General features: G+C 44.7%; 2 protein-coding genes across 2 annotated transcripts in view; one reads left to right on the top strand and one right to left on the bottom strand.

Moving 5' to 3' along the window:
- The first annotated feature begins 9,109 nt into the window (after window positions 1-9,109).
- Window positions 9,110-21,108, top strand: part of CENPI (centromere protein I) — a 54,958-nt gene continuing 42,959 nt past the window's right edge. Inside the window, exons 1-5 of the mRNA XM_043974793.1 lie at window positions 9,110-9,339; window positions 11,077-11,258; window positions 12,151-12,288; window positions 19,846-19,964; window positions 20,230-20,337. Coding sequence (XP_043830728.1) covers window positions 9,278-9,339; window positions 11,077-11,258; window positions 12,151-12,288; window positions 19,846-19,964; window positions 20,230-20,337 — 609 coding nt within the window. The 5' untranslated portion in view covers window positions 9,110-9,277. The remainder of the gene's footprint in view (window positions 9,340-11,076; window positions 11,259-12,150; window positions 12,289-19,845; window positions 19,965-20,229; window positions 20,338-21,108) is intronic.
- Window positions 16,345-16,788, bottom strand: LOC122734103 (40S ribosomal protein S26-like). Its single transcript, XM_043974794.1, has one exon. The coding sequence runs from the start codon at window positions 16,766-16,768 to the stop codon at window positions 16,421-16,423; it is 348 nt and encodes a 115-aa protein (XP_043830729.1). The 5' UTR covers window positions 16,769-16,788; the 3' UTR covers window positions 16,345-16,420.

The raw sequence follows: 21,108 nt of genomic DNA, 5'->3' as shown, positions 1-21,108 counted from the left end.
TCGGGCGGGGCAATCAGGGTTAAGTGACTTGCCCAGGGTCACACAGCTAGTGTCAAGTGTCTGAGACCGGATTTGAACTCAGGTCCTCCTGAATCCAGGGCCAGCGCGTTATCCACTGCGCCACCTAGCTGCCCCCCTGACTAGGTTCTAAAAGTTCCTTTTTTTTTTTTTAAGTAAGGCAATTAGGGTTAAGTGACTTGCCCAGGGTCACACAGCTAGTAAGTGTTAAGTGTCTGAGGCCGGATTCAACTCAGGTACCCCTGACTCCAGGGCTGGTGCTCTATCCACTGCGCCATCTAGCTGCTCCTAAAAGTTCCTTCTTGACCAAGGTCCCTTCCTGCTCCTCCAAGCCACACGAAAATGAAAAGGAAGGAAAGGGCCACATTCTGAAGAGCTTTGGACACTGATCCTGGAGATGAAACGGAGGCGCTGGAGTTGGCTGAGTAGGGGGTGATGTGGCCAATTTCTGTTTTCTAAAAATCACCTTGGTAGGTGAATGGAGGATAGACTGGAGTGGGCCAAGAGTTGAGGCAGGGAGAGAAATTAGGAGACTACTGCAAGAGTTCAGGATAGGGCTTGATCCATGGTGGTAGTTGTGTGAATAGACAGAAGGAAACACAGGTAGAGAGGACTAGCTTTGGCAATGATGGGAGACATGGGGTGAGGATGAGGAGGAAAGGGTGACACTGAGGTTGCGAGCCTCGATGATAGGGAGAATGGAGGCGCCCTCAATAGTAACAGGGAAGCTGGGGAAAGGGAGCGTCTGGGAGGAAATGATGAGTTCTGAGTTTGAGAGGCTCAGGAGACATCTAGAGGTGACGTGAGACTGGAATTCAGGAATTCAGGTGTGCAGACCTGGGACTCATCTGCAGAGAGAGATGCCATGGAAGCTGATGAGGTCACTAAGTGAGATGGTACAGACTAGCTTAACTTGGGGCTCACTAGGCTCTGAAGACAGACTTCAGGAAACAGGCAACATGCATTTTCCGAGCATTTACTATGTGGCAGCCACTGTGCTAAGCACTGCCAATATAAATGTGAGCAAAAGGAAAGCTGGTCCCTTGCCGTGGAGTAGTTAACATGCTAGTGGGGGGAAGATAACATAAAGGAGAGCTGGGGAGGGAGGGAGTCTGGAGAGCTAGAAGCACACCCAGAGCAAAGTCAAGCCCACCTGCCCTGGGCCTCTCCCCAGAATGCAGGCCCCTGGAAGGAAGTCACTTTTGGTTTGGGTTTTGTTTGGGGGTGGGGCAATGAGGGTTAAGTGACTTGCCCAGGGTCACACAGCTAGTAAGTGTCAAGTGTCTGAGGCCAGATTTGAACTCAGGTCCTCCTGAATCCAGGGCTGGTGTTTTATCCACTGAGCCACCTAGCTGCCCCTGGAAGTCACTTTTGAGAATGAATGCCACCATGGTGGAGGGATTGTGGCAGGTGAGAAGGTCCCAGGTGCTGATGGAAGTCCCATGGTGGGAAGGTGAGTGAATTACAGTGGCACAGCTAGGAGGGAAAAGTGATTGGAGAAGCTAATGGTCTGGCTACTTTATGGACCCAAGATTGTTGTTGTTGTTAAGTGAGGGAGGGCTGTGCAAGGTCAGCAGCCTGCAGAGCCATCTGGATCCAGTGGGTGAGAGGAGAGCGGGGGGGGGGGGGGGGGGGGGGGGGAGGATGACTGGAGATGGACTGGATGTTTGGGGTTAAGTGACTTGGCCAGGGTCACACAGCTACTAAGTGTCTGAGGTAAGATTTGAACTCAGGTCCTCCTGACTCGTGAGCCAGTGCTCTATTCACTACTCCACCTAGCTGCCCCCCAATCTAGCAGCGAAAGTGAAAAAGAAATGCACTAGTGAGGGCTTTAGGAGAGCATCCTTGGATAGCCATCTGAGGGGAGTTCGGAGGCAGCCAGGCTGACCCCTGTATGACCAAGAATCCCGTCATGTACAGAGAACAGTCCCCTCAAAGTCTGGGGCCCACTCTTTCATAAACATGTACAGGATCCATGGGGAGAGTGCGGCCAGGTTTAGAAATGCAGTGGTGGTGAGGTGTACATGGAGAGAACACGTGGGGGAATTCAGGCTCCTTCCATTTCTCCCTTGATGGAGTTCTCACGAAGTTCCCCTTGGTTTTATAGCTCTCTGCCCCCAGTCAATGTCACTCAGGCATACTGCCACTGAGGAGCTTTGTAACTTCCCAAGATTGTCACTTGGTCATGGTGAGTGGGGCAGGTGGGGCAAGGGAGGCTGGGGTAGTCTCTCCCCTTCCCCCTGGCTGTCCCCTTGTACAGCTAAGTGTGAGGGTCAGCCTCCTTAAGGTACTGATGAAGGAAGCCCATTCGAGGGCTCCAGTAAACACCAACCCAGAGTTCTTTCTGTTTCTTTCAGCTAGCCACAAAGTACTTCTGCGTGGTATCATCTGCATTCAGCCAATGACTCAAATACTTCACACTTTTTTTTTTCTTTGTCCAGGGTAACATAGTTAGTAAGTGTCAAGCAGACAGAGACCTGATTTGAACTCAGGTCCTCCTGAATCCAGGGGCAGTGCTTTATCCACTGCAGCGCCACCTAGCTGCCCTCAATACTTCACATTTCTGGGGGCGGCTAGGTGGCGCAGTGGATAAAGCACCGGCCCTGGATTCAGGAGTACTTGAATTCAAATCTGGCCTCAGACACTTGACACTTACCAGCTGTGTGACCCTGGGCAAGTCACTTAACCCCCATTGCCCCGCAAAAAAAACAAAACAAAAAAAAAAAACTTCACATTTTTAAAACTGATCAAGGACCCTTAGGGTCCTTTAAGGACCCTTAGGGTCCTTAAAGCTGTGAGAGACCTTAGAGATCATCTAGTCAAGCTGCTGCAAAGGAGGAAACTGAGTCCCACAGAAGAGAAGTGACTTATTCAAGGTCATAGAAGTAAGACCAGGTGGGCAGCTAGGTGGTGCATTGAATAGAGCAGCAATCCTAGAGTCTGGAGGACCTGAGTTCAAATCTCACCTCAGACAATTACTAGCTGTGTGACCCTGGGCTAGTCACTTAACCCCAATTTCCTCAACATCCAGGGCCATCTCTAGTCGTTCTGATGTATATCTTGCCACTGGACCCAGATGGCTCTGGAGGAGAGAGTGAGGTTGGTGACCTTGCAAAGCCCTCCCTCAATTAAATCCAATTCACTGAAAGTCATGACATCACCCCAGTGTCATGATCCTCTTTGAGAATGAAGGACAAACAACAATAACAAACAAGGTAAGACCAGGCAGAACCAGAACCAGCATTTAAAAACCAAGCTCTGGTTCCAAATCCAGCACTCTTCCCCCCCCCCATACCCTCCCCCACACACTTCTCCTCTCCTTCCCAACAGCTGGTCTGGATGCCGGCTCACTTTTTTGGTCCTTCTACATCATCCTCTTCTCCCCACCCTCCATGTCACAAAGCTGTATTTACTGAGAGCCTCCAATGTTCCCAGGTCTTCCCCCGCCTTAGTGGGTGCCCATGCCCAGAAAGCTGACCCCACTCTCTCCACTTCCTTTGATTTGGGTCAGTAATTATTTACACAGCGTCTACTAGTAACTTCCAGGTAGGTGCTGGGACAGGCTCTGGGAATTAAAAGGCAAATACCAAATAGCCCTTGACCTAAAGGGGCTTATATTGGAATGGAGGCAAATAATGCGTACGGGGATGAATAAATACAATATATAGAAAAATAAATACAGCACAATTGGAGAGAAGGGGATGCACTCACAGCTGGGGGAATCAAGAAAGGGTTCGCAGAAATGTGACCTATGTGGCCACATGGATTGTCTAAATATGAAGCTACGGGGGCTGCCTGAGTACACATGATGTGAGCTCAGACCCATCTCTGAGAAGATGAGGAATCCCAAGGGCTATGCTATGCATGTGCTGCCACGATGCTTCCTAGGGGTTGGGGGGACAGTCCCCCAGAGCATCTCTCACAGGCCCTCCTGCCTTCAGTTTTGGAGAGGTATCAGCCTAGAATCAGAGCCATCTTCCTCCTTCAAATATTGGAAATCTAGGGGATAATAGGTTCAGAATCAGACAGTCACAAATAGCGAATATGAGTAAATTAGTTTATCCAAGCAAAACAGCAAATAGAAATCAGATAAAGTCTTTTTTTTTTTTTTTTTAGCGAGGCAATTGGGGTTAAGCGACTTGCCCAGGGTCACACAGCTAGTAAGTGTCAAGTGTCTGAGGCCAGATTTGAACTCAGGTACTCCTGACTCCAGGGCCAGTGCTCTATCCACTGCGCCACCTAGCTGCCCCCGAAATCAGATAAATTCTATGGATTAGAATATACACACAAGACTGAATGAGTTCTTCAGCTGATAATAAGATAAGCTCTCAGGTCAAATTGAGAGAAACCATCACACCCCCAGAAGGTCCACGCTCAGGGGGCTCAGAAATTTCAAGCAAGTCCAGGGACGTGATGCAGCCAGCTGCCCATGTATGTCTGCCACTCTAAAGTTGGCCTCTCTTTCCACCATTCTCTGCCAAGAATGTCTCTACAGCCAGCTCACTAAGTCCCTTAAACAGGTCCCCAGCATGGCGGCATGCTTGGAGTTGTGGACAAAGCCAGATTACATAAAGACGACATTGGGTTTTTTTGAAATTCAGTTTTATTTTATTTTCCTTTCTAGACTCTTTCCCTCCCCTGACCCCTTCCCCACCCATTGAGAAGGCAAGACCCATGACAAATAGGTAGTTATGTAAAACAAATATCCACATTGGCCATGTTCCAAAAAGAAAAAGGAAAACAATGTGCTTCGGTCTGCACTTAGAATCCATTAGTTCTCTCTGTAGCAGTGGATAACACATTTTCATTGCGAGCCCTTTGAAATTGTGGAGAGTCATTGTGTTGATCAGAGTAACAAAGTCTTTCATCGTTGATTATCTTTACAATATTGCTGTCCCTGTGTCTGCTGTTCTCCTGGTTCAGCCTACTTCTCAATAAAGGGGACATCCGAACTGAGCCTTGAAGGGAATTAGGCATTGAAGGGAGTGGGCACAGTGAAAAAAGAGTATGTTTCAGGCGTGGGGGACAATCAGTGCAGACGAACTTTTGTCTTCGAGGAACACAGAAAAGTTAGGTTGTAAAGTGTGAGAAAGGGATTAATGTGTAAGAAGGCCGGAAAAGTAGAAAGGGGCCAGGGCTGCAGAGGCCTGCCTGCTTTCTTTCTTTCTTTCTTTCTTTCTTTCTTTCTTTCTTTCTTTCTTTCTTTCTTTCTTTCTTTCTTCCTTCCTTCCTTCCTTCCTTCCTTCCTTCCTTCCTTCCTTCCTTCCTTCCTTCCTTCCTTCCTTCCTTCCTTCCTTTCTTTCTTTCTTTCTTTCTTTCTTTCCTTCCTTCCTTTTCTTCTTTGCAGGGCAATAAGGGTTAAGTGACTTGCCCAGGGTCACACAGCTAGTAAGTGTCAAGTGTCTGAGGCCATATTTGAACTCAGGTCCTCCTGAATCTAGGGCCCTTGCTTTATCCACTGCGCCACCTAGCTGCCCCACTACAGAGGCTTTAAAAGCCAAATGGAGTAGCTTAGATTTGCTGCAAGAGATAATAGGGACACACTGGAGTTTATTGAGGAGGGGAGCGATATGGTCTGACCAACGTTTAAGGAAAATTATTTTGGTTCCCATGTAGATGATGGATGGGAGACAGAAGAACCTTGAGACTGGGAGACCAAGTGGAGAGTGGCAGCAATAGTTACTAGATAACAAGGATGCTGACTAGCATTTATATCCCCCTTTAAGGTTTGCAAAATGCATTTTACATGTTAACTCCTTTGAGCTTCACAATGACCCTGATTCCCCATTTTACTGATAGGGAAACAGGCAAGAAGAGATTAAGTGACTTGCCTGGGGCCACACAACTAAGTGCTTGAGGTCAAATTTGAACCTGACTCCAAGTGCAACAATCTATCTGCTATGGTGCCACCTAAAAGTTACCAACACTCCTAGAAAGGATTTTGGATTTTAGGCAATTGAAAAATATTTAAGCAACTGCTCTCCAACAGGCATTATGCTAGGCACAATGACAAAGGCTGAAACAATTCCTACCTGCAAGGCTCTCATATTTTTTAAATTTTATTTTTATTTTCAGTTCCAAATTCTTTCCTCACTCTATACTTTCCGCTGCCCGTTGAGAATGCAAGGATTTGAAGTAATGAAAAGAATGTTTCTGCATTAGTCATATTCCAAAAGGGGAAAAAAAAGATATAGGAAATAAACACACCTCAATTTGCACTAAGTCCATCGGTTCTCTACATGGATGGCATTTTTTTATCAGGAGTCCTTTGGAACTATGGTGGATCATTGTATTGATCAGAATTACCAAGTCTTTCACTGTTGATTTTTGTTGTTCAGTCATTTTTCAGTCCTTTCTAACTTTGTGACCCCATTTCAGGTTTTCTTGGCAAAGATACTGGAGTGATTTGCCATTTCATTCTCCAGTTCATTTTTTATAGATGAAAAAACTAAGGCAAACAGGATGAAATGATTTGCCCAGGGTCACACAGCTAGTAAATGTCTGAGGCCAGATTTGAATTTAGGAGGGTGAGTCTTTCTGACTCTAGGCCCAGCACTTTATCTACCTCACCACCTCACTGCCCAAGCCAGGTTGTGAAGGATGCTAAAAACTATGCAGAGGTGTTTATATTTTATCTTAGACTCAACAGGAAATCGCTAGAGTTGACTGAGCAGATGACGTCACCTTTGCTTACGGAAGATTACAGCAGTATATAGGACTGACTGGTGTACTGAGAGACTTAAGGCAGGAAACCAACTAGGAGACTGTTCCAATAATCTATGATAGAGGTAAAGAGCATCTGAATTATGGTAGTGGATGTGAGTGAAGAGAAGGGATTGGATACTAGACTCGTCATGAAGTTAGGAACAGCAAAACTTGACAGTTTATTAGATATGGGGTGATGGAGAGGGAGGAGTCCAGGACAATGCTGAGATTATGACTCTGAGAGACTGGCAGGATGGTGATGCCTTCAACAGAAATAGGGAATCTTAGAAGAGGAGTGGGCTGGGGGGTGGGATTTCTGCTTTAGATATTTTGAGTTTGAGGTGTTTCCCCAAGATCTAGTTTGAAATATCCAGCAGTTTGTGGAAGAGACTGGGACTAGATATGTCAGTCTGGGAGTCATCTACATAGAAATGATTGAATCCATGTGAACTAAACAGGTCACCAAGAGAAAGGGTGAGACACAATGAGAAGAGAAGAATGCTCAAGGCAGAACCTTAGGGGAATATCCACAGTTAGGGGCCATGATGAGCCAGCAAAGGAGACAGAGAAGGGGGCAGACAGGCAGGAGGACCAGGAGAGATTAATGTTACCAAAATCTGGAGAGGGTGATGAACAATGTCAAAGGCTGTGAACAGTGTCAAAGGCTGCAGAGGGGTCCAGAAGGATGAGGACTGAAAAAAAATCCATTAGATTTAGCAATTAACTGATAGGGGGCAGCTAGGTGGCCCAGTGGATAAAGGACCAGCCCTGGATTCAGGTGGACCTGAGTTCAAATAAGGCCTCAGACACTTGACACTTACTAGCCGTGTGACCTTGGGCAAGTCACTTAACCCTCTTTGCCCCACCGCAAAAACAAAACAAAACAAAAAAAAAAGATCACTGATAACTTGGAAAGAGCAGTTTCAGTTGCTGCTGAGGGAGGTACCCAAGTACAGTTTTTTCTTTTGAGGCAATTGCCCAGGGTCACACCGCTAGTTAAGTATCAAGTGTCTGAGACTGTATTTGAACTCAGATCCTCCTGACTCCAGGGCCAGTGTTCTATCCATTGCGCAACCTAGCTGCCCCGTTTTTGTTGTTGTTGTTGTTTTTTCCAAGGGAGGAGAAATACATCTTAAAGTGATGGCAGGGTCTGGCGAAGATTATCATCGTCATCGTCATTAATGGTGGGGACATGGGTGTGTTTGTAGGTAGCAGGGAAGGAGCCCATAGGTAAGGAAGAGTGAGGATGAGAGAGAGAGGGAGAATCTACCGCAATCTACTTGGTTTGTTTTTTGGGTTTTTTTTGTGGGGCAATGAGGGTAAAGTGACTTGTCCAGGTCACACAGCTAGTGTGTGTCTGAGGCTGCATTTGAACTCAGGTCTTCCTGAATCCAAGGCCGGTGCTTTCTTTATCCACTGCGCCACTTAACTTCCCCAACCGCAATCTACTTGAAGAGAAATCAAGGGGTCATAGGCAATTCCCGCTATTAGACTCCCAAATGAACTAAGTGGAGTTTGTGCCAGTCCCTTATTTTGAGAGTATTCGAAAAACTGCAGTCTGTTGGGCCTCAACCAATCAAAGTCAAGCCAGCTGAGCCCTAACCAATGAGAGACGAGCAGCCGATCCAAGAGGCGTTTTCTACGCAATGGGTCTACAGTTTAGGATCGACTTTTGCGCCTGCGCATTCGTCTACGTTACCTAGGGAGAGCGCCTGCCCTTTCGCTCCGCCCCTCGGAGGCCTCAGTTTGGCCGCCCGAGCTTGCGCAGGGCGGGGCTCTCACTTTCGAATAGAAAAGTCGGCGCGGGAACATTTCTTGGGGCGGCCGGGGTTAGCGCTTGGCCTCAGGTGAGCTAGCCCTGGCTTCCCCTTACCTGCTGCAGGCGAAGGGTGGTCTTACTGAGGAAGGCTCTTCCTAAGGTGGGAGGAAGGCCTTGAGGGCGTGGGGCCGGCGGCGGCCGGGGGCTGGGGAGTGGGCTGGGATGTGGCTCCTCTCCCCCCCCCCCCAACCCCGTGCTTGGGGCGGGCGGACGTGCGTGCCCGCGGGTCACGTGACCCTCACGCTTACACCCCCCCCCACACCCCCCCCTACGCTTGTTCCTCCACACTTGCCCCCTCTTACCCGCTTGCCCCTGCCTTACACTTGCCCCTTCCTCGCACTTGCTCCTCTCCCGGGCTTGCCCCTCCCTCGCGCTTGCCCCTCCCCTACGTTGGCCTTCCCTTACGCTTGCCCCCTCTCCCACGCTTGCCCCTCCCTCGAATTTGCTCCTCCCTTACGTTTGCCCCTCCCTTACGCTTGCCCCGCCCTCGCGCTTGCCCCGCCCTCGAGCTTGCTCCCTCCTTACGCTTGCCCCTCGGGTCAAGGCGAGCTTGAGCTGAGACTCCCAGCACCCTCTGCTTCGCTGACTGCCCATATCAGCTGGGCGAAGGCCACGAGACTTCCAGTTTAACCCCAGCCCTGCGCCGTGAGAGTGCTGGATTTAGGGACCTGGAGCTCTGAACTTGCTGGCCTTTCAACTGCTCTTCACACATGACTTTCTCCTTTGTGCGTTTGCATGGAAAGACAGGTGGTGCAGTGGATGGAGCCCCAGGCGTGGAGTCAGGAAGACCCATCTTCGTAAGTTCAAAAATCCAGGCTCACACACTGACTAGCTGTGTGACCCTGGGCAAGTCAGTTCACCCCATTTGCCTTAGTATCCTCATTTGTCAGGTGAGCTGGAGATGGAAATGGCAAACCCCTTCAGTATCTCTGCCAAGAAAACCCCAAATGAGGTCACAAAGGGTCAGACACAACTGAACACTACCAAATAGCAACAGTTATAGGGAGTTGGGGCAGGTAGATGGATCGGTGCCAGGCAGGGAGTCAGAAAGACTCCCCTATCGTTCAACACCTACTAGCAGTGTGACCCAGAGCAAGTCACAGAACCCTGTTTGCCTCAGTTTCCTCATCTGTGAAATGAACTAGAGAAGGAAATGGCAGCCATTCCAGGATCTCTGCCAAGAAAACCCTAAATGGGATCACAAAAAGTTAGACTGAGAAATGAACAACAGGTCTATCCCATGTGCCTCTAGTATGCTCCCTCCTTCCCTGTGCCTTGTACTTTGTTTATCTCAGGTTTAGGGCAGGGGCCAGGCTCTGCTTTTCTCATCTCCTCAGCTGTCACACTCCTACCTCCTGAAATTTTTTGAAAGAAGTGGTCTTGGTGTCAGACTCACACTCAGACTCACACTCCCTTCTCTGATCCTGGTTGTCAGTGCCCCAGACAACCCCCTTTTGAGGGTTCCCTTTACCAATTAAGTCATAGGTTTTGTAAGATAAAAGAATATTTTGTATTATTCATCTGTATACCTGTTATTTCCCTCCAGTAGAATGTAGGCTACTTGAGGGAAGGCATTGTTTCCTTTTTTTGTCTTTGTGTCTCCAGGACTTATCCCAGAGTAGATGCTTTTTTAAACAATCCCCTGTCTTGAACCCAAGTACAGAGTTGGTGCATTGTTGAGTTCAATTGAATCAAATTGCTAACTTTATGGTTCGGGGCAAATCCCTAGGCCTCACTTTGCTCATCTCTGGATGGCCCATGATCCTTTCCACCTCTGCTAATAGCTAGCATTTTCATAGCTGTTTGAAGTGCTTTACATGTGTTATCTCGTTTAATCCTCACAACAACCCTGTAAGGTAGGTGCCGCTGTTGTCTCCATTTTACAGGTGAAGAAACTTAAATTGAGGGAGGTTAAGTGACTTTCCCAGGGTCACACAGCTAAGGAACTATCTGAGACAGAATTTGAATGCAGAGCTTGTAGACTATAGGTCCTACTCTCTCCACTGAGCCACCTAGCAGCCTCTAAAACCACTATCAGAAATTCCTTACCCTGAGCCTTCCTTTACCTGTCTGTAAAATGGAGATGATGATCCTTATATTGCCTGTCTCATCCTTAAAACAATTTAAATGTGACATGCAGTTGTGCAAGTGTCAGTCTAGTTGTCTGTTGAGCAAATCAATGATGTGGCAATGGGAGTCCACTCGGCTTTCTAATTTTACTTTTGAACCAGGAAGTTTTACCCAAGCAGGTTGTGGAGGATTGCCAGACAAAAGGAAGACTTTGAGAGTAAATTCTGTTCAGAAAGTGTATTATTATAGTTGAGATGGGCTGTGAACTGTGAACTGTAACCCTCAGAAGGACACTTCAGCTGATAAATAGGAGCTCAGTATATTGACTTCTCTCCAGAACCTCTTGTAGACCATATGCTTTTTGATATAGTTAACCTGTGGTCTTTGTTGGTTGGGGCTATTTTGTGGTAACGAAAAGAACATTCCACTTTAACAGGTCACTGCCCGCGCTTGTTTCTCCATAGAACTTCTGTGGTGATGTCTATTCGGGAGGCTGATTTATCACCAGTTATTCCTGTCATACAAACCAATCCCTTAGCATGGAAAATGAGACAAGAAAGGGACTTCATGCCTTTAAACCAGAGTTATGAGGAAGAATTGGAATTTGTTGAATACAACGAGGGCGATGTTCTTCGTCAAGCACTAGGTTTGTACCGATGAGCCGTGTATCCCTCCCCAACTCTTCCACATTTCTTTACTGTCTTTCTTTTGGTGGGCTTAAGGCACTATATAAAAAACATTTTTAAATGAAGTCATTTCTAGGGCTCTTCAGTCATCACTGTTTCTTTCAATACACTGGATTTGGCATACCAAGCCCAAGGCCATACATAACACTGCTTCTGCTACATTTTTATCTGTGAGCTTCTCTTTTGGGGACCTCACTTTCCTCATCAACAAAATAAAAGAGTTGGACTGGATGATTTCTAAGAACCTTTGTAGCCCAATGATAAAACTACCTCTTTCCATGTTGATTTCAAATGAGAAGTAAATTATTTTGTCATGACTGAAGACCGGATAGATTTCTAGAGATTTGTGGGAGGTTTTTTATGCCCAACTATTGTTGTCATCCTTGTTCCAGATATGATACATCTGATAGCTCCTTTTCTTATCTTTTAAGATACTTTACCATACGTTTTCCTAATTCTGTTGTAGTGAAAATTAGATGCAGAATTCCTGAGGTTACAAATATGACAAAGTCGTAGTTTATGAGAATAGAATTTGTGGAACAATCAAGAAGGCAAATGGATAAGGCTAAGATCACCAACATTCTCAACTTTTCAGGGAGAGAATGTTTTCCCAGTTTAAGAGTGTGGTCTTTTCAGAGATTCGCGGTCTGGCGGGCAGTTTGGGATTCGGTGAGTTTTATAAAGTGATAGACTAAGCTTAGATCTAAGATATAAAATATATTAGAAAAGTAAGGTGGGAAAAAAGCTGTCATTATGAGGCTAGCTTTATTAAGAGTTCCACATTATCACTTTGCTAAGGATGACTATTCAGAATAATCTGTGGTCTTCAGAATTTCCCTTTCAATTTTCTAGAGCACATCAGGAATGTACAGAAAAAAGGAGCTGTCCTGGAGAGAAACTTGCATATTGTGGAAGATATCGCTTGGAGGTCTGGGTTAGCACCCAAACACATTGACACGCTGTTAAATGTGGCACTGAGTGGCCCGTTTGGTATGTAGGGGTGAAGCCGACTTTGTGATCATTTTCCTAATGTTTATTTTATTAACTTTGTAATATTGTGTTCCTTAGATTGTAGTTCAGTGTTTTCTAATTTGTGGTAAAATAGTTGAAACTACAAGGTGCATCTGTGCACCCCACCTCAGCCACACACAAAGATAGTTGTATCCATGATCTTGCCCTCACCCATATGTGTACTACTTTCACATTGAAGAATTCTGAAATCCCTTTATCTGACCATAGCCTATTGACTTTTCACCTCTCCCTCTGCCTTCTCTTGGAAAACTTTACTCTTCAACTGCACTATGATCTTCAGTCCTTCCCCCCACCCCCACCCACCCAGTTTCTCTTTCAGGCCATCTCCCCTGCACTAGCCAGTATCTTTCCCCCATCTTGGTTCCCCTTGGTAAACCAGTTCAATTCTCCACTGTCCTGTCGATTCCCTACCCCCCTTGTATCTCTGATTATGCCACCTAGCTGTCCCAACTCCCTGTTTTTCAGTCGTGTCTGACTTCCAGTAGATCTTTAAATAAATGAAGATGAACGGATGAAAAATCATTTAAGTGCTTACTATGTGCCAAGCACTGTGCTAAGATCTGGAGATACAAATAGAAAAATCAAACAGTGCCCACTCTCTAGGAGCTCCTATTCTCATGGGAAGAAAACATGTATCATATTGGAGGGTCCAGGTGCAAGTCAGGTGGAGAGACTCCAGTGTTCCTTCAGGCGCATCAGCATATTTAGTGTTGTTTCCATTGATACTGCCAAGGACTTGGATGGTGAGAACTTGCTTGTCTGGGTCTCCAGTGGCTTTGACTGCCACATTGAATCTCCACGAGAGTGTCAGCTCTGGATAATAGCTGTAGTGGGCAGGCTGTGGATGCAGGATCCTTTGTTGGGGGGAAGGATTCTGTTGCTGTTCGGGGCTTTATCTTTCGGTTTACCTGCCTGTAGGAGGCAGTTGGTAGTGGGGGTTACTTAGATAGCAGGCCGCTTCTCTACACCTTTCCACTGTCTGTGTAACCGAAGGCTAAAGCTTGCCTGTTCTTTTCTCATTTTTTCCTCAAGAATGCCCTTGTTACACATGCAGATCATTGTCCTAGAGAGTAACTTGGAGTGTTGATGCTGATATCCTCTTGAGCATTTGGTATCTTCCCCTTTTTCAGATCATTGCCTCAGTGCTTTTGAAATTGTGTCACCTCCAATGCAGAGTTCTGCTTTGTATACTCCGTCTAGTTCAGCTGCTCTTTCTGACTTCATCTTCTTAAGTGTCGATTCATCATATCACGTTGGGATCCAAGTTGTTAAGAGACCAAAGGAGGTGATTCCACTGTCATCAGTGATGAAAATAGCTGATTAGAGAAATATTGGCATATCTTTTAGGCTTTTTCCATCTGTCATCTTTCCAGTTTTCCTTTATAAATATTCTTCAGATGATCTGGCTTAGTTGGGTCACATTCAAAGCTCTATGCAAACTCATTTTTGCCTCTACCTTTCTTTTGATATTCATAATCTTATACCCCCACACCTCCATAAACCCCTCCCCCCCATGAGACTTTGTAAATCTGTTAATATTCTGTTGTGGGTTTTTTTGGGGGGGGGGCGTTGCAGGGCAATGTGGATTAAGTGACTTGCCCAGGGTCACACAGCTAGTAAGTGTCTGAGACCAGATTTGAACTGAATACAGGGCCAGTGCTTTATCCACTGTGTCACCTAGCTGCCCCCATCTGTTAATATTCTAAAGCAGTAACTTTAGGAGATTGATTGAGCTGTTATATTTGCACACAATATCTTCTCATCTTTATCTTGTAGTTTTATATTAACCCGGCCTTTTGTTCTACCTGCTTGATCTGACCGGAGCATAGCTGATTATAAAATAACTCCCACTTGGATAATCAGCTGTATCCTGTCAGGTTATAGTCAGTTTCATATTTTTGTAGTGATCATTGTTACTTCTATCCAAGCCTTTCTGACTCTCATGAATGAAGGTAAAAGCATTTATCATATCTATCATATACTGTGTGCCAGGCCCTGTGCTAATCATGGGGAACAGATGACACATTTAGTGGCACAGTGGCCAGGGAAGGGTTTTTTGTTTTGGAAAGTCACTGGGATGGTGAGTAGAGCCACAGGGAACAAGATTGAGTGGTTCCAGATGAAAGTACTCATGCTAAATAAGCATGAGGCTTCTGAGTAATCTGTAGGCCTTCTAACGGCAACCCTTTACCATGTTTTTTGCTATCCTTCATGCCCAACTTTGATTTGAAGTGCTAAGCATCAAATTATTAACTTCCCTGTTCTTGCCAAGTTCATCAGAGAAATATTGAAGGTCAGCCTTCCTAGCAGATGTTGGCATATAAACTAATTATCTTTGTGGTGGCCTTTTTCCTTATTCTGACTTCTGCTAGGTAAGATGACAAGCATGCCATCTCCTACATTTGCTTCTTAAAGGAGAACCTGTGAGCCTTCCTTCCATTTAACTTCAATTTCTTTTACATATTTTGGTTTAATTTATAGTGAGAGTATCTGTCTTTTAAAAATTCTTTTTTTATTCTGAACTTAAGTATGAAACAAAATGTACATATTTCCATATGCATAGTATAAGAGAAAAAGAACATTGTACATGAAACTGTACATCTATTTTAAGAATGTCAATATTGATACTGTTGCTATGGGCCAAGAATTCTTCCCTTTCTTAGCTAGACTGACTCGCAGACAACAGACAAGGTCTATCACTGGAACGTGCCTTTCCAAGCCTTTCTATCTTGCTCCTCTGGTGGTGACCCAAGTTATAATAAGGTCATTCTTTTTTTTTTTTTACCCTTTATTTATTTATTTTTTTTGGTGGGGCAGTGAGGGTTAAGTGACTTGCCCAGAGTCACACAACTAGTATGTGTCAAATGTCTGAGGCCAGATTTGAACTCAGGTCCTCCTGAATCCAGGGCCAGTGCCTTATCCCCTGCGCCACCTAGCTGCCCCCAGTAAGGTCATTCTTAAAATGTGGTACCCATTTACTAGCTGTGTGATCCTGGGCAAGTCACTTAACCCTCATTGCCCTGCTAAAAAAAAAATGTAGTGCCCAGAATTGCACAGGACACTTCAGATGTGGCCTGCCTAGGGCAGAGCACGGCAGAATTATCACCTCATGTGCCCTCTTCTAATAGAGTTTAAGATCATGGTAGCTTTTGGTACGTTGGACCCCTTTGGTGGTCAATCTGGTCAAGTCTCTGGATAGATCTCTGTTCCAAACAAGTGTTGTTGCATACATTCATCATGGAAGGAAATGCTGCATTCCAGTTATGGGTTAGTTAAAAAAAAAATGAAACTGTCTTCCTATCCAAGTTTAAGGATTCTCTCTAAGATCTATCCATGGATCCCCTGTGGGCCTGCAGAACTAAATTCACATCTTTGGCTGTCATATCAACCCCTTGACTTGCTCTCTACTAAGAGACCCAGAGCTTTTTCAGATCAGTTGAGGTGGGGGACTGTGAGTGTGGAACACTGCAAATATTGTCAGACTTTTTACATTGATTAGTTTTATTGAACTTTTTTTTTGCCTCCTTTGTATTCTTTGTCATGAGAGATTGCTCCCTAAAGCATAGACATGTAGCAAAATACAGGTGATAGAAAAACAAGGATATCAATAAAACTCATTTAAAATAATTCATTGAACAATAGTCTTGAGCTCTTTAATTCCCCCAAAACACTGTTGAAATTAAAGCTAATAGTCAGATCTTAACACAAACTACAGTTTACCCAGCTTCTAATCTCCTATATAAGGAATCTAGAGGAAAACAAAATCTGGCTATCCTTGGAGTCATATTCCAATTAATTTCTGGTAGCCACACTCTTCAGAGGGATTCCTGACTTCATAGGCCTCATGTGGCACTAGAGAGGGGCCTTCCTTGGCCACCTGATGATGACCTCTTTGGCCATGGGAATTTTTGGATAATATAATTTTGGGGGGGAAAATCCTTCATTTTTGTTTTTACTTCATTTCATTTTGTTTCTCCTTTGTCTTATGCTAGCTAAATCTTTTGATGATATTTCTTTTTTTTTTTTAAGGTAAACCAACCATTTTATTTTTCTCTGATTAGTTCAGGAATTTTGATAGGCAGATAGAGCTTTACATTGGCTTTGGAGGGGGTCTGGGGGCAGCACCAGCAGGTCTGAAGCGGGGTGGGGGTGTCTGATCCTTTCGTGCCTCACGAGACCGATTCCTCACTAATTTGCTGTGGATCGCACAGCTCACACAGTAATGCAGTTTCACATACAGTTTGGGGAGCACATAAGAGTCGAAAACACTGGCCTTGGAAATGTCCCTGACGGCCGAGGCTTCCATGATGTTTCGGGTGACGAACTTCTTGATGGCCTTATCCTTGGGCACGCAGCGGGCGCAGTTGGTGCAGCGGATGGGCTGCATGTGGCCGCGGCCCTTCTCGGCGTGCCCGTTGTTCCTCCTCTTCTTGGTCATCTTGTAAGTCAGAAGCTGAAAAAGGGTTTTGATGATATTTCTAATCTTGCTCCTTAAAATCATACTGTTGCTTTATATTTCCTCCTTACAAATTTAAGAAAATTTTAAAGAAATAAATTTTCTGATTTCTCATAGGTCTTGTGTAGTTTTGAGGGCTTAGCCAACTTTTTTGTGTGTTTTTTTTTTTCCCCTTTGCAGGGCAATGAGGGTTAAGTGACTTGCTCAGGGTCACATAGCTAGTAAATGTCAAGTGTCTGAGGCTGGATTTGAACTCAAGTCCTCTTGAATCCAGGAGTGGTGCTTTATCCACTGCGCCACCTAGCTGCCCTTTAGCCAACTTTTTAAAGGCCCAGGTAAACTGCAGTTTGCAGTCTAACTGTGGATTCAAAAGGGATAGGGACTATTATTATGTATTGTATTATTTTTTAAATTTAGGCACTAGCGAGAACTCCTGAATATTATTGATTCTAAGTATACTAGATTATTTTGTTGGCTAATCACCAAGCTATTTAGACCCCTTTTGTTTCTTAGACTTTCTTTCCTTTTATTTCTTTTTTTTTTTTTTTTTTGTGGGGCAATTGGGGTTAAGTGACTTGCCCAGGGTCACACAGCTAGTAAGTGTTAAGTGTCTGAGGCCGGATTTGAACTCAGGTACTCCTGAATCCAGGGCTGGTGCCCTATCCACTGCACCATCTAGCTGCCCCTCCTTTTATTTCTTTTTTTTATTTTTTATTTTCTTATTTTTTTTTGCTTTTTTTTTGTTTTTTTTGCGGGGCAATGGGGGTTAAGTGACTTGCCCAGGGTCACACAGCTAGTAAGTGTCAAGTGTCTGAGGCCAGATTTGAACTCAGGTCCTTCTGAATCCAGGGCTGGTGCTTTATCCGCTGTGCCACCTAGCTGCCCCCCCTCCTTTTATTTCTTATCTAAGTCATACTTTCTTAAAGTTCATTTTTTTGTTTTCTGGAAGAGTTGCCTTCTCGGTTCTTTTCCTTAAAATATTGTGATCATAACCTGAAGGGATCTTTCTAGCTTTTAAAGAAGTCGTGCCTTCCACTATTATTGAAAATTTGAGAGGGTCACTTGTCCAATAGCAATTGGGTATTGTCCTCATTGCAGTCTAAAAGCGTATTTGGTGATGTGTGCTGGATAGAGTCCCCACTTACCCCTAGGTCATCATAATGGTTAGCCTAACTAGAGCTAAAGCTAGCCAGAGATGTGCACATCTCTGGGGATAGGTATGTAGTTCTGGGTATATTTCCCTGAAGTAAATGTTCAGGGGTTTCTGAATGATTATCCAATGACCCAGAAATAAGGGTGAGGCAGAGTGTGAAATCTTCACAGAACTCTTTAGAATTGGAAAAGATGTGAGTGGCCAGCTAGTCCAATCCAGACCTGGAAAAAATCCCCTTTACAACCTTCCTGGTAAGCAGTGGTTCAGCCTTTGCTTGAAGATCTCCAAGAAGTGGTGAGGTGGCATTCATTTCATTTAGGATCTCTCTGGGTCTTCAGAAGTTTTCCCTTGAAATAAAGTCTATGTTTGTCTATTTCTACCTTCCACCTTTTGTTCCTCGTTTTTGCCCTTTGGGGCAAAGCAGAGAAAGTCTGATCCCTAGTCAGCTCTTCAGGTACAAGACAGCTTTCAGTGTCTCTCTCCCCCCGCCCCCCCCCCACTTAGTCTTCTGTTCTCCAAAACATTCTCACTTTCTTCAGCTCATCCTTCAGTGACATTACCTCAAGGCCCTTCACAAACCTAGTTGCCCTCCTTTGTTTGTATACTCTCTAGCTTTTCAACATCTGTTCTAAAATGTAGTGTCCAGAACTGAAGGTATGACTCTAGATGGGGGGGGGGGTGAGGGGAGCAGGGCAGAGCAGGACCGTTTCCGCCCTTTTTCTTGGAAGCAGTGCCTTTCAGAAGGCAATGATCCCAGGGATTATAAAGTCATGTCACTTTCTTGGCCACCATAGCACATGGTCAAGTCACATGGATATTGTAGTCCTACAAAACCTCCAGATCTTTTTTCACATGGACTGTTAGCTAGCTATACATCTCCCACCTTATACTTGTAGTTTTTTAATGTAATAGGAAGAAACAGTCTCATTAGCCTATGTTGAGAAGCTTCTAGGTTTACAAAGATATTCAGATGTATCACCAGTGATATCTCTAGTCATTCTCTCTTCCTTTTTCAATTACAAGCTTGCTTTCTTCGGGCTTGAGGAATTGAGGTGCAGTGGTAGAACAGAAATAGTTGTGAATGGTATATTTTGATTCTTGTAACCTTGGTGTAGAGAAGTGGAAGCACGCTGCATACAAAGTTGTGCTCAAGGCCACATCCACTCCTACCACCAGATGGGGAATGTTGAGATGTGGGGGGGGGTGTAGGGGTGTGGGCACGTGTGCTTGCGCTCACATGTGCATGCCTTGCAGCCTGCTGTTTCCAAAGAGGTCTGTATTTTGTTTTTTTCCCATTCTATGTAAAAGAACTAGGGGAGGGGGCAGCTAGGTGGCGCAGTGGATAGAGCACCAGCCCTGGATTCAGAAGGACCTGAGTTCAAATCTGGCCTCATACACTTAACACTTAACTAGCTGTGTGACCCTGGGCAAGTCACTTAACCCCGATTGCCTCACCTAAAAAAAAAAAGAACTAGGGGATGGGTAAACTGCTGTTTGTGTTAAGACTTTGTTTAACTTTGAATCCAATGCTATTTTCTAATGAAGTCGGGGTTAGGGGTTTCCAGTTGGATTGGGGGTTTTTTATTCCTTTGTATAAGAGGACTTTTGTGGAAGGTTTTTTTGGTTTGGTTTGGTTTTGGTCAAGATGATAGGGATAGGATCTAGGAAAGAGTGGTTCGGGGGCAGCTAGGTGGCTCAGTGGATAAAACACCAGCCCTGGATACAGGAGGACCTGAGTTCAAATAAGGCCTCAAACACTTGACACTTAGTAGCTGTGTGACCCTGGGCAAGTCACTTAATCCTCATTGCCAGAGAGAGAGAGAAAAGAAAGAAGTAAAGAATGGTTGGGGGGAAAACAGGAATCAGAGATGTGCTTTCATCTGAGACCCTACATTCTGTTTTCTAGGTGAAGCAGTAAAAATTCGGATGTTGAAGTGCCTCATTCCAGCAACTCTGATACCTGAAAGTGCTGTGGTTAGAGGTTTCTCCAAGCTTTGTGCTAGCCATTTTTCTACTAACGTAAAGGTAATTGCCTAAATGTTTTTGATGATGTGTCCTTGAAAGACATTTCCACAATAATGGAGGGTGGCTGCTTGTGCCAAAAGCCTCAGTCTGAGAACCTGACTCAAGGATGTGGCTGAAAGAATTTAGCATGAAAAATGAAATTATTTCTTTACATGCTAGAATATTAGAGAAATTCAGGTGATTAAACAGCCTCTGGGAAGGGAGCTGAGCTTCTGTTGCTTTAGTCATGTTTACCTAAAAGTCAATGTTCTGTCTCTTGGTATAGGTAATCTTTTTTCGATGGTTGATTGCAATGTTTGACTTCATTGATCATAAGGAGGAAATGAACTCTCTCTATGGCTTCTTTTTTTCCTTTCTGCAAGAGGAAGCTATGGTAAGTAAAAATGAGATAAGGGAATTCATATATACTATCCAGTAACACATCAGGGGCAGGGCTTCTTTCTTTCTTTCTTTCTTTTTTTAAACAATTTTTTTTAAGTCTTTTTTTGTGTGTGTGTGTGAGGCAATTGGGGTTAAGTGACTTGCCCAGGGTCACACAGCTAGTGTCAAGTCCAAGGCTGGATTTGAACTCAGGTCCTCCTGACTCCAGGGCTGGTGCTCTATCCACTGTGCCACCTAGCTGCCCCAGGAGGGCTTCTTTTTATTTTTCTATTAAAAAAAAAATTCTGAACTTAACAAATATCACATAAAATGGGCATTTCCACATACCTGGAATGTGAGGAGAGAATTGTACATGAAATTACAACTCTATCATATTTAGCTTGTTTTTTCTTTTCATGTATATAATCCAACTTGTAGCTTTCAGAGGTGGCTTCTCAATTTTTTTTCCTGGCCTTCCTGTTATTCTCTAGTCTGCATTTAAAAAAAGGAAAAGCCTTAGTAATATTCTTGTCTTTAATTGTCTTTATTTGCTCTCATTCTTTTTTCTTGGTTTACCTTTTGGCTGTCCCTTCTCACCCTCCTACCACCCCTTTGGAAAAAAAAAAGAAAAGGAAAATCCTTTGTAAACAAATATACATAATCAGGGGAAACAAATTCCCACACTGGCTGTGTCTGAAAATTTTTTATCTTGCACTGCATGTTAAGTTGCTAACCCCTTTGTGAAGAGGTGGATAGCATGCTTCCTCATTAGTCTTCTGGAAGT

The sequence above is a fragment of the Dromiciops gliroides genome, chromosome X, assembly GCF_019393635.1.
Source record: "Dromiciops gliroides isolate mDroGli1 chromosome X, mDroGli1.pri, whole genome shotgun sequence".
NCBI lineage: Eukaryota > Metazoa > Chordata > Mammalia > Microbiotheria > Microbiotheriidae > Dromiciops > Dromiciops gliroides.
This window is presented reverse-complemented; position numbering and strand designations above follow the sequence as displayed.